Below are 13,817 nucleotides of genomic sequence, written 5' to 3' on the forward strand. Positions count from 1 at the left end.
GGTTGGAGTAGTGATATTGCAACCACTAAGGGCAGCACCGGCAGGTAGCGTAGTCTGGAATAGCCGAGGAGTCGATACACAGGAACAACAATGTAGTTTGAAGGAATAAGCAGGAATCTTAGTCAAGGAAGCCAGAGGTCGTTTACCAGGAGCAGCAGTGTCGTTTGAAGGAACAGCAAGTGGAAGGATGCTTGACTAAAGGCAGGTAGCTCAATAATCACGCAAGGAAATGAGAGCAAGGTCAGGTTTAAATAGGGTGTGCAATCAGAATGAGCCAATCAGGAACTCATAGTGGTAACCAACAGCAAACTCAGGGAGGAGACATCAGCAACAACATAGGATCAAGTATTTGGATAAGCATGGAACTGTTAAGCGAGCGGAATAGCTCAAAAGGAAGAGCTGCCGACTGGTGCACAGGAGCTGCTAGGGTCAAATCTTGACAGTGTGTGTCAATGACTGTCTTCTGGACATCTGTCAAGTCAGCAGTCTTCCCCATGAGTGTGGAGTCTACTGAAACAGACTAAGGGACCTTTTTTAACACTTAGGAAGCCTTTGCAGGTGTTTTTTGTTGATAATACTAATTTACTGAGATAATGACTTTTGGGTTTTCATTGCCTAAGGTATCTTCACACTGAACAACTTACCAACGATAACGATAGTGATCCGTGACGTTGCAGCGTCCTGGATAGCGATATCGTTCTGTTTGACACGCAGCAGCGATCTGGATCCTGCTGTGATATCGTTGGTCGGAGCTAGAAGTCCACAACTTTATTTGGTCGTCAGATCGGCGTGTATCGTTGTGTTTGACAACGACGCCTGCAATGTTTTACAATGGTAACCAGGGTAAATATCGGGTTACTAAGCGCAGGGCCGCGCTTAGTAACCCGATATTTACCCTGGTTACCATTGTAAAAGTAAAAAAAAAACACTACATACTCACCTTCTGATGTCTCACGTCCCCCGGCGTCCACAGGATTACGCGCTGCTGCTCAGAGCTTCCTGCACTGACTGTCAGTGCCGGCCGTAAAGTAAAGCACAGCGGTGACGTCACCGCTCTGCTTTAGGGCCGGCGCTTACACAGTGCAGGGAAGCGGACGCCGGGGGACGTGACACACACCGGAATGTAAGTATGTAGTGTTTGGGTTTTTTTACATTTACACTGGTAACCAGGGTAAACATCGGGTTACTAAGCGCGGCCCTGCGCTTAGTAACCCGATGTTTACCCTGGTTACCCGATGTTTACCCTGGTTACCCGGGGACTTTAGCATCGTTGGTCGCTGGAGAGCTGTCTGTGTGACAGCTCTCCAGCGACCACACAACGACGAAACAGCGACGCTGCAGCGATCGGCATCGTTGTCTATATCGCTGCAGCGTCGCTTAATGTGACGGTACCTTTAGCCATAATCATCAACATTAACAGAAATAAACACTTGAAATAGATCACTCTGTAATGACTCTATATAATACATGAGTTTCACTTTTTGTATTGAAGAACTGAAATAAACTTTTGGATGATATTCTAATTTTGTGAGAAGCGCCTGTATATAGAATATTAACCCCTTCCTGACATCCGACGTACTATCCCGTCGAGGTGGGGTGGGCCCCCATGACCGCCGACGGGATAGTACGTCATAGCCGATCGGCCGCGCTCACGGGGGGAGCGCGGCCGATCGCGGCCGGGTGTCGGCTGCATATCGCAGCTGACATCCGGCACTATGTGCCAGGAGCGGTCACGGACCGCTCCCGGCACATTAACCCCCGGCACACCGCGATCAAACATGATCGCGATGTGCCGGCGGTGCAGGGAAGCATCGCGCAGGGAGGGGGCTCCCTGCGGGCTTCCCTGAGCCCCCCGCAGCAACGCGATGTGATCGCGTTGCTGCGAGGGTCTTACCTCCCTCCCTGCCTGCTCCAGACCCGGATCCAAGATGGCCGCGGATCCGGGTCCTGCAGGGAGGGAGGTGGCTTCACAGACGCCTGCTCAGAGCAGGCACTGTGAAGCAGCCTGCACCTCTCGCAGATCGGTGATCTGTCAGAGTGCTATGCAAACTGACAGATCACCGATCTGTATTGTCCCCCCCTGGGGCAAAGTAAAAAAGTAAAAAAAAAAATTTCCAAATGTGTAAAAAAAAATTAAAAAAAATATTCCAAAATAATGAAAAAAAAAAAAATATATTATTCCCATAAATACATTTCTTTATCTAAATAAAAAAAAAAAACAATAAAAGTACACATGTTTAGTATCGCCGCGTCCGTAACGACCCCACCTATAAAACTGCCCCACTAGTTAACCCCTTCAGTAAACACCGTAAGAAAAAAAAAAAAAAAACGAGGCAAAAAACGCTTTATTACCATACCGCCGAACAAAAAGTGGAATAACACGCGATCAAAAAGACATATATAAATATATGGTACATGGTACCACTGAAAACGTCATCTTGTCCTGCAAAAAACAAGCCGCCACACAGCATCATCAGCAAAAAAATAAAAAAGTTATAGTCCTGAGAATAAAGCGATACCAAAATAATTATTTTTTCTATAAAATAGTTTTTATCGTATAAAAGCGCCAAAACATAAAAAAATGATATAAATGAGATATCGCTGTAATCGTACTGACCCGAAGAATAAAACTGCTTTATCAATTTTACCAAACGCGGAACGGTATAAACGCCTCTCCCAAAAGAAATTCAGGAATTGCTGGTTTTTGGTCATTCTGCCTCACAAAAATCGGAATAAAAAGCGATCAAAAACGGTCACGTGTCCGAAAATGTTACCAATAAAAACGTCAACTCGTCCCGCAAAAAACAAGACCTCACATGACTCTGTGGAGCAAAATGTGGAAAAATTATAGCTCTCAAAATGTGGAGACGCAAAAACTTTTTTGCTATAAAAAGCGTCGCTGGTTTCACACTTGCGTTTTTGTCTGCAGCGTTTTTTGCACAAAAAAACGCATGCGTTTTTTCCCTATATTTAACATTGAAAACGCATGCGTTTTTTTTGTACACGTTTGGTCGCGTTTTCAAACGCATGCGGTTTTTTTCTGCATGCGTTAATTTTCAGAAATACAACCTGCAGTATTTTCTTGCGTTTTTAAGCACATGCGTTTGTTTGCGTTAAAAACGCATGCATTTTTATCGAAAAAAAAACAGAAAACACACTGAAAAGCCACCCACCACCATCAAGGTGATAGAGATCCAAACCCTAACCCTAACTCTACCCCTAACCTCACCCCTAACCGTTTAATGAACATTTTCTGACAGTCATAGTGCCACGTATTTCAGTGCCACGTATTTCAGTGCCACGTATTTCAGTGCCATGTATTTCAGTGCCATGTATTTCAGGGCAACGTATCACATATTTCAGTGCCACGTGTTTCAGTGCCACGTATTTCAGTGCCACGTATCACGTATTTCAGTGCCACATATTTTAGTACCACGTATTTCAGTTGCACGTGTTTCAGTGCCACGTATTTCAGTGCCACGTATTTCAGTGCCACGTATTTCAGTGCCATGTATCACGTATTTCAGTGCCACGTGTTTCAGTGCCACGTATTTAAGTGCCACGTATCACATATTTCAGTGCCACGTATTTCAGTGCCACGTATTTCAGTGCCACGTATTTCAGTGCCACGTATTTCAGTGCCACGTATTTAAGTGCCACGTATCACATATTTCAGTGCCACGTATTTCAGTGCCACGTATTTCAGTGCCACGTATTTCAGTGCCACGTATCACGTATTTCAGTGCCACGTGTTTCAGTGCCACGTGTTTCAGTGCCACGTATTTAAGTGCCACGTATCACATATTTCAGTGCCACGTATTTAAGTGCCACGTATTTAAGTGCCACGTATTTCAGTGCCACGTATTTCAGTGCCACGTATTTCAGTGCCACGTATTTCAGTGCCACGAATTTAAGTGCCACGTATTTAAGTGCCACGTATTTCAGTGCCACGTATTTCAGTGCCACGTATTTCAGTGCCACGTATTTCAGTGCCACGTATTTCAGTGCCACGTATTTCAGTCACGTTTAGGGTTAGGGGTAGGGGTAGGGTTAGGGTTAGGGCTAGGGTTGGAGGTAAAGTTAGGGTTGGGGCTAAAGTTAGGGTTGGAGCTAAAGTTAAGGTTGGGGCTAAAGTTAGGGTTAGGGTTTGGATTACATTTACGTTTGGATTAGGGTTGGGATTAGAATTATGGGTGTGTCAGGGCTAGGGGTGTGGTTAGGGTTACCGTTGGGATTAGGGTTAGGGGTGTGTTTGGGTTAGGGTTTCAGGTAGAATTGGGGAGTTTCCACTGTCCAGGCACATCAGGGGCTCTCCAAGCGCGACATGGCGTCCAATCTCAATTCCAGCCAATTCTGCGTTGAAAAAGTAAAACAGTGCTCCTTCCCTTCCGAGCTCTCCCGTGCGCCCAAAAAGGGGTTTACCCCAACATATGTGTTATCAGCGTACTCGGGACAAATTGAACAACAACTTCTGGGGTCCAAGCTCTCTTGTTATCCTTAGGAAAATAAAAATTTGGGGGGCTAAAAATCATTTTTGTGGGAAAAAAAAGATGTTTTATTTTCACGGCTCTGCGTTATAAACTGTAGTGAAACACTTGGGGGTTCAAAGTTCTCACAACACATCTAGATAAGTTCCTTGGGAGGTCTAGTTTCCAATATGGGGTCACTTGTGGGGGGTTTGTACTGTTTGGGTACATCAGGAGCTCTGCAAATGCAACGTGACGCCTGCAGACCAATCCATTTAAGGCTGCATTCCAAATGGTGCTCCTTCCCTTCCGAGCTCTGTCATGCACCCAAACAGTGGTTCCCCCCCACATATGGGGTATCAGCGTACTCAGGACAAATTGGACAACAACTTTTGGGGTCCAATTTATCCTGTTACCCTTGTGAAAATACAAAACTGGGGGCTAAAAAATCATTTTTGTGAAAAAAAAAAAGAATTTTTATTTTCACGGATTTGCGCTATAAACTTTAGTGAAACACTTGGGGGTTCAAAGTTCTCAAAACACATCTAGATAAGTTCCTTGGGAGGTCTAGTTTCCAATATGGGGTCACTTGTGGGGGGTTTGTACTGTTTGGGTACATCAGGGGCTCTGCAAATGCAACGTGACGGCTGCTGACCAATCCATTTAAGTCTGCATTCCAAATGGCGCTCCTTCCCTTCCGAGTTCTGTCATGCGCCCAAACAGTGGTTCCCCCCCACATATGGGGTATCAGCGTACTCAGGACAAATTGGAAAACAAATTTTGGGGTCCAATTTATTCTGTTACCCTTGTAAAAATACAAAGCTGGGGGCTAAAAAATCATTTTTGAGAAAAAAAAAAAAAAATTATTTTCACGGCTCTGCGTTATAATCTGTAGTGAAACACTTGGGGGTTCAAAGCTCTCAAAACACATCTAGATAAGTTCCTTAGGGGGTCTACTTTCCAAAATGGTGTCACTTGTAGGGAGTTTCAATGTTTAGGCACATCAGGGGCTCTCCAAACGCAACATGGCGTCCCATCTCAATTCCAGTCAATTTTGCATTGAAAAGTCAAATGGCGCTCCTTCCCTTCCAAGCTCTGCCATGCGCCAAAACAATGGTTTACACTCACATATGGGGTATCAGCGTACTCAGGACAAATTGCACAACATTTTTTGGGGTCCAATTTCTTCTCTTACCCTTGGGAAAATAAAAAATTGGGGGCGAAAAGATCATTTGTGTGAAAAAATATGATTTTTTATTTTTACGGCTCTGCATTATAAACTTCTGTGAAGCACTTGGTGGGTCAAAGTGCTCACCACACATCTAGATAAGTTCCTTAGGGGGTCTACTTTCCAAAATGGTGTCACTTGTAGGGAGTTTCAATGTTTAGGCACATCAGGGGCTCTCCAAACGCAACATGGCGTCCCATCTCAATTCCAGTCAATTTTGCATTGAAAAGTCAAATGGCGCTCCTTCCCTTCCAAGCTCTGCCATGCGCCCAAACAATGGTTTACACCCACATATGGGGTATCAGCGTACTCAGGACAAATTGCACAACATTTTTTGCGGTCCAATTTCTTCTCTTACCCTTGGGAAAAAAAAAAATTGGGGGCGAAAAGATCATTTTTGTGAAAAAATATGATTTTTTATTTTTACGGCTCTGCATTATAAACTTCTGTGAAGCACTTGGTGGGTCAAAGTGCTCACCACACATCTAGATAAGTTCCTTAGGGGGTCTACTTTCCAAAATGGTGTCACTTGTAGGGAGTTTCAATGTTTAGGCACATCAGGGGCTCTCCAAACGCAACATGGCGTCCCATCTCAATTCCAGTCAATTTTGCATTGAAAAGTCAAATGGCGCTCCTTCCCTTCCAAGCTCTGCCATGCGCCCAAACAATGGTTTACACCCACATATGGGGTATCAGCGTACTCAGGACAAATTGCACAACATTTTTTGGGGTCCAATTTCTTCTCTTACCCTTGGGAAAATAAAAAATTGGGGGCGAAAAGATCATTTTTGTGAAAAAATATGATTTTTTATTTTTACGGCTCTGCATTATAAACTTCTGTGAAGCACTTGGTGGGTCAAAGTGCTCACCACACATCTAGATAAGTTCCTTAGGGGGTCTACTTTCCAAAATGGTGTCACTTGTAGGGAGTTTCAATGTTTAGGCACATCAGGGGCTCTCCAAACGCAACATGGCGTCCCATCTCAATTCCAGTCAATTTTGCATTGAAAAGTCAAATGGCGCTCCTTCCCTTCCAAGCTCTGCCATGCGCCCAAACAATGGTTTACCCCCACATATGGGGTATCAGCGTACTCAGGACAAATTATACAACAACTTTGGGGGTCCATTTTCTCCTGTTACCCTTGGTAAAATAAAACAAATTGGAGCTGAAATACATTTTGTGTGAAAAAAAGTTAAATGTTCATTTTTATTTAAACATTCCAAAAATTCCTGTGAAACACCTGAAGGGTTAATAAACTTCTTGAATGTGGTTTTGAGCACCTTGAGGGGTGCAGTTTTTAGAATGGTGTCACACTTGAGTATTTTCTATCATATAGACCCCTCAAAATGACTTCAAATGAGATGTGGTCCCTAAAAAAAAATGGTGTTGTAAAAATGAGAAATTGCTGGTCAACTTTTAACCCTTATAACTCCGTCACAAAAAAAAATTTTGGTTCCAAAATTGTACTGATGTAAAGTAGACATGTGGGAAATGTTACTTATTAAGTATTTTGCGTGACATATGTCTGTGATTTAAGGGCATAAAAATTCAAAGTTGGAAAATTGCAAAATTTTCATAATTTTCGCCAAATTTCCATTTTTTTCACAAATAAACGCAAGTTGTATCGAATAAATTTTACCACTAACATGAAGTACAATATGTCACGAGAAAACAATGTCAGAATCGCCAAGATCCGTCAAAGCGTTCCAGAGTTATAGCCTCATAAAGGGACAGTGGTCAGAATTGTAAAAATTGGCCCGGTCATTAACGTGCAAACCACCCTTGGGGGTGAAGGGGTTAAAAATGCTCCACTCAGCTGGCACAGTGTGGGGTAGTTATCACTCGCTGCTTCTCTGTATGGGGCACTGCATTGTAAAGTAGGCTGAAATAGATTGGTAAATGCATTAACAGCCCTTGCTTGATGGACATCTCTGAGGCTGGCATACATTATTACAGACCTGTTCAGACATAATCAGCTTTTTCTGTGTTGTATGAATAAAGCTGAGACCAGTATACCTCACTTTATGGCATGTGTCAGTTGCTACCTGAGCTAGCTTCTAAAGACATTTCCAAGCCCGTGAGACATCAATAATCAAGTAAAAAAGAGGAGCATGACTCATGAGGAGTGCGGCACCAGCTTTATCTGGCACAGACCCTAGCACTTTTCAGGAGTGTGGCACCGCCTCTAGGACTCTTCAGGAATGAGGCACCTCCCCTAGGACTCTGAATGAATAACACATACAGATTTCAAAGTTGTTTTTCTTGTGCTGCATTTGGCAGAATACACAAGCGCATCGTTCTCAGCTTATTACTGGATAGTGACGGTTTAGAGTTGTAAGGTGCAGTTATGATTGAGAGATTGGTACTGAGCTCTGACGTGTTCATCATGCAGATAATTCACACATACTTGTGCATAGAATTAATTGTATTTGTGCATTCAAAGTTATTCACCTAGAGATAACCCAGAATGTACTATTACAAAAATGCTAATGTGTTGCATGGATTATGTGATAACAGATGAACCCATTATGACTACAATGAATCATGAGATCCAGTGTATACTGCTACTAACAGGTCTATTTACAGAGCGCTGGAAGCAGAAAGGACACAACGTAGACATCACTGGGCCGAATACACAAAAAAACTAAAAGTGGCGGAGACTGTGAGCGCCGTGTGACGTGACCGCACAGCCACGCACGGCTCAGCTGACTGACTGACTGACTCCAGCAGGCTGGACACGTGTTTCCTGTTGGGGCGGAGCCAGGCAGCGTGACAGAACGACGTAACGGGGTGGGCGTGGCGGACGGAGGTCGGCTGGTGTCATGTGATCACGCCTCGTATCACGAGCTCTGCTGCTTGGTGTGGAGGAGCCGCCGCAGCCTCCGGCTTGGAAGCATGGATTTCCTGTTGGGTAACGCGTTCGGGACCCCGGTGGGACAGCGGATCGGTGAGTGCTGAGCGCATAGACGTGTACAGTGCAGCGCCACGGTGATTGCTGTACGACCACTTGCTCTTTTCCATTCGGCCAATGAAAAGTTGCTTAACAATAGGGGCTAAGCCTATTACTGTTGACTTAAACGGCCCGTCTGACCAATGGACTGCAAGCTAGCTAACTGGCTGGCCAATCAGTGTACAGACGTACCTGTTCTGCTGGCTGAGTAACCAATGAGGTGTAGAGGATTCTCCGGGTGGGCGGGTCAGTCATTCTGCACTTCCCCGTTGTGAAATATGTGACAGTCGTTAGGTGACTGTCCTTCCGTGCTCTGCCCGGTGGAGGCTTGTGGCCTCTTAAAGGGATTGTCTTGTAATAAAACTGAAAACCTGGGGAAAAAAACCTCAGTAGGTAAAGGGGCGTTCTGGAATTCTCACCCCAGAGGAGGGAGCGCTATAATGGCCTGTGTCCACCTACATTCCCAACTGATCCCGCCGTCAGGATGTGTCCTAGATCTCCACACATCACCACAGGCTCTGGCCTCAGAGGTCACATTCCAGTGATTGCCTGCAGCGGTCACATGATTGATGGACGTCACAAGTTAGAATGAATCCTTTATAGGAGCCCATGTCTTGTCTCCCAGAGCTAGGTCAAAGGGAAAATAAACTCCAAGCAAATGTGGCGCTAAGCACCTACAGGGTTTTTGAATGCATCCACTTCCTGTGTAAAATGTTAATAAAAATTCATTTATTTTCTCAAAACAAACAAAAAAAAAATATTTTTAAAATACAGTACAACGCGTTTCGGCTGCTATTTCTACAGTGCAGCCTTCATCAGGTAGCAAAAAATCCCCCAAAAGAACAGACCTACAATAAGCACTATCAAGTGATGTTACAACCTCCCTTACGCTCAGAGGAAGCGCCGCACTTGTCTCTCTTTTTCCCTCTTTCCCTAAACCAGCATATTTCTAAAGACGTCTGCCAGAGCTAGGTGTTATCCCCTATCCCTGGGTCAGGGGATCAGGTTCTGCACTGATCGGCGCAACACTCCCGCCCCCCCCATTAGAATGGCGCACAGGGCGCCTGCTCCCCCGCTGCTCCGTGCCTTCCTTATGGGGCTGCTGAGAGCTGTGCCGCTATGTCCCAGGATGGAGGTGCCGCCTCACATCGGGCACAGTCTTTCCCAGACAGGGGCTTGCTGTAGTCGAGGGTCCGACCTGGCGCACTGTACTGGCTGTATGGAGTAATTGGACTTTTTATGATGTTTCTGTACTCATACAATAGTCTGGTGCTGAGTGGACGTGCTCGGATAAGCTCTTAGCCCCAAAAATCTATTATAAAGGTAATAAAAAAATCAAACCTTGAAAACTTAGAATAGGCCCACCATAACCCACAGAGACCGCACACAGGAGAGAGCCCAGTATGTCATTGTGTGCCCCGGCGCTGTTGTGAGGCTTTGCCGGTAATTATGTCAGCTGCTTGGCGATGGATTTGCATGTGCCGGTTGCTGCAGAGACTTTTGGACTTTGTCTACCCTTACAGTATACACTACAGCTGATTATTATGTGCGGAGCGTTGTTGTGCTGCTGCTTTGTAAAGGTACCTTCACACTAAACGACTTTACAACGATAACGATAGCGATCTGTGACGTTGCAGCGTCCTGGCTAGCGATATCATTGTGTTTGACACGCAGCAGCGATCTGGATCCCGCTGTGATATCGCTGGTCGGAGCTAGAAGGCCAGAACTTTATTTGGTCGTCAGATCGGCGTGTATCGTCAAAAGCAACGATGCCAGCAATGTTTTACAATGGTAACCAGGGTAAATATCGGGTTACTAAGCGCAGGGCCGCGCTTAGTAACCCGATATTTACCCTGGTTACCATTGTAAATGTAAAAAAAAACCACTACATACTCCCCCTCTGATGTCTGTCACATCCCCCGGCGTCTGCGCTGCTACTCAGAGCTTCCTGCACTGAATGTGTCAGTGCCGGCCGTAAAGCAAAGCACAGCGGTGACGTCACCGCTGTGCTCTGCTTTTACTTTACGGCCGGAGCTGACAGTCAGTGCGGGAAGCAGACGGCCAGGAACCTCACGGACATCAGAAGGTGAGTATGTAGTGTTTTTTTTTTTACATTTACAATGGTAACCAGGGTAAACATCGGGTTACTAAGCGCGGCCCTGCGCTTAGTAACCCGATGTTTACCCTGGTTACCCGGGGACTTCGGCATCGTTGGTCGCTGGAGAGCTGTCTGTGTGACAGCTCTCCAGCGACCACACAGCGACGCTGCAGCGATCGGCATCGTTGTCGATATCGCTGCAGCGTCGCTTAATGTGACGGTACCTTAACCGCTATTAGTTTATGACGCGTACAAGTCGGCACAACACACATAACAGGTAAAAAGTAACAAAAGGACCAGGCCGTTTACCCCCCATTCCTGACACATTTTGGGGTATTTTCGTTCTTCCAGTTTAAAGGGAACCTGTCACCCCGTTTTTTCCGTATGAGATAAAAATACTGTTAAATAGGGCCTGAGCTGAGCATTACAATAGTGTATTTTGTGGACCCCGATTCCCCACCTATGCTGCCGAAATACGTTACCAAAGTAGTCGTTTTCGCCTGTCAATCAGGCTGGTCTGGTCAGATGGGCGTGGTGTCTTCCCCCAGAGTTCGCATCTCTGCTTCAGGAAAATGGCCGCCGCCGCGATCTCCATCTGCGCACGCGCGGCATCCCGCGGCCATTTTCCTGAAGCCCCGGGCAGCAGAGCGCTCGATCTGTGCACGCTGCCACAGGAAGATGGCCGCCCCCACCGATCACCAGGGAAATAGCGCAGATCGCGCTCTTTTCCCTCCCCTGGCAGAGGATTCTGGACTTGGGCATGCGCACACCACTACGCCACCAACGGAAAACTAAGCAAGATCTGGGGGAAGACACCACGCCCATCTGACCAGACCAGCCTGATTGACAGGCGAAAACGACTACTTTGGTAACGTATTTCAGCAGCATAGGTGGGGAATCGGGGTCCACAAAATACACTGTTGTAATGCACAGCTCAGGCCCTATTTAACAGTATTTTTTTATCTTATATGGAAAAAACGGGGTGACAGGTTCCCTTTAAATGGCTGTAAAAAAAAAAGTTCTTATTTTTAGATATTTTAAATACTTTTTACATTTTTTTTTTTTGTGATGCGTGAGGTTTAATTTTTATGTTCTTTTCTTACTCTCATTTATCAGGTGATAATGGCAGGAAAATAATGTGACAGTTTTTCATATTTGTATGTTTTGTTTTTTTTTACCATAAAGGATCACTAAACACTATTTTAAAATTATTATTATTTTCATATATTGAACACTTTTTTTCCCCAACTGGGTGGGGATAGTATTATCAACTGTTGAATTGGTATCAACTTTTTGTTTCCAATTTTTTTATTTCATTATTTTTCATTTATTTCACATCTCCGAGCACTAAAAAATACTCGGAGGTCACCCGAGGGTGCTCTGGTAATCTCGAGTAACGAGTATATTTGCTCATCACTAATATTCACATACGCTGCAAGTGAACGCAGGAGTTTAGTGTCACACATTCCACACTGACTGGAACTTATTAAAACTTTAGTCGCATTTAGTCTCTGTGTCGGGAAACATAGCTCTTAAAGGGATATTCTGAAGTTTGAAGTTGCCTCCGATTCATAATAAGTTCCTGTTTGCTGGGATCCTCACCAATCCTAAAAACCAGGGCTTTGAATGGGGCGGAGATCGATCTTGCACAGTGCCCCTATTGATGAGCGAACATGCTCCAATACGGTGTTATCCAGGCATGCTCATGTACTAACAGAGTATCTTCAGCGTGCTCGAATACTGTTTTCGAGTCCCCGCAGCTGCATGTCTCACTGCTGTCCGACAGCTACAACACATGCAGGGGTGGCCTGTTTGTTCGGCAATTCCCGTATGTGTTGTGGCTGTCGAACAGTCGCGGGGTCTCGAACATATTACTCAAAGATACTCGGTTAGCAGCTGAGCATGCTCAGATAACACCTTATCCCAGCACGTTCACTCATGACTAACTGTCGCTCCTCCATTCCTATGGGAGTGCTGAACACCGGCCGTGCGCAGCTGTAGGCGATCTCTGGCGGTTCCAGTAAGGATGAATGGAGCAGCAGTGCACAAGATCAGCCTCCACTCCATTCACATGTGGCTCTTCAGAGCACCAGTTCTCGGGATTGATGGGGGGTTCTAGTCGTGGGACCCTCAGCGATCAGATAGTCTTCGCCTATCCCACCGATACCCCTCATCCTTCCACATTATCTTTTGTTTTGTTTTTTTTTGCTCAGCTTAATTTTTTTTCCCTTTTATTTCATACACCCCATGTGCAGGGATAAAGTCCAAAATTCTGGAAATTGGATGTGGTGACCTCGTACTTTTCTCTTATTGTTGAGCAGTGTTCACACTTCAGGACTGCACCTTCAAAAGCAAACATTTAATCTTCACATAGTATCAGTGGTTTGTTTGTTTCTAGCCATTGCATTCTTCTTTATCTTTATTGCCTGCTTAGATTATTTTGGGTTCAGCAGTTTAGTTTGGGGCGGATTGTCTACTTGTGTCCATTGTTCTATTCACATCATGTAATTTTTTTTTCCTTTAACAGAAGTGAATAGAGACCTATCACTTTACTGCTTTCAACAGGGACAGTATGACTGCCACTGCTGCTTACAGCTGAAGGAACCCACAAAAGTTGCAATTTTTGCACCATGCCTATTATAAAGTGTTCACTCTTCGTGCACTGGCACTTTGCAATACACATTTACATTTGTGCAGAGCTTCCTTCCAGTGGAAATGTGAAGGCTGCAACCGATCACTGGACATTGATTAGCTGCAGTAGTCATGTGACATAGTTTATCACCAGTGGGAGACACAGGGTTGAGAGCAGCGGCACATCACTGGTCCAGTAAATAAGTATAGGTTATGGGAATTTAAATAGAACCCTGGGCTATTATTATGGTGTTGTCCAGCGGTGGGCATCCCCTTTAAGGGTTGTATTATGATTGATGATTATCGCACAGTGTGGAACTTCCATTATGCACCTCTGTTACAGCACTCATTTTTTTTCCTGCTAAAATCCTTTATCATGGGTAAAAGCTTACCCATGATAAAGTGCAAGTGCAGGATCCCAGGGGACAGCCCCGATGCACGTT

At 45.0% G+C, this 13,817-nt stretch overlaps 1 protein-coding gene across 1 annotated transcript in view; it reads left to right on the forward strand.

Moving 5' to 3' along the window:
* The first annotated feature begins 8,475 nt into the window (after window positions 1-8,475).
* TOM1 (target of myb1 membrane trafficking protein) overlaps window positions 8,476-13,817 on the forward strand; it is a 97,777-nt gene continuing 92,435 nt past the window's right edge. The window contains exon 1 of the mRNA XM_077278802.1: window positions 8,476-8,642. Coding sequence (XP_077134917.1) covers window positions 8,591-8,642 — 52 coding nt within the window. The 5' untranslated portion in view covers window positions 8,476-8,590. The remainder of the gene's footprint in view (window positions 8,643-13,817) is intronic.

Source organism: Ranitomeya variabilis, chromosome 8 (genome assembly GCF_051348905.1).
Source record: "Ranitomeya variabilis isolate aRanVar5 chromosome 8, aRanVar5.hap1, whole genome shotgun sequence".
Taxonomy (NCBI): domain Eukaryota; kingdom Metazoa; phylum Chordata; class Amphibia; order Anura; family Dendrobatidae; genus Ranitomeya; species Ranitomeya variabilis.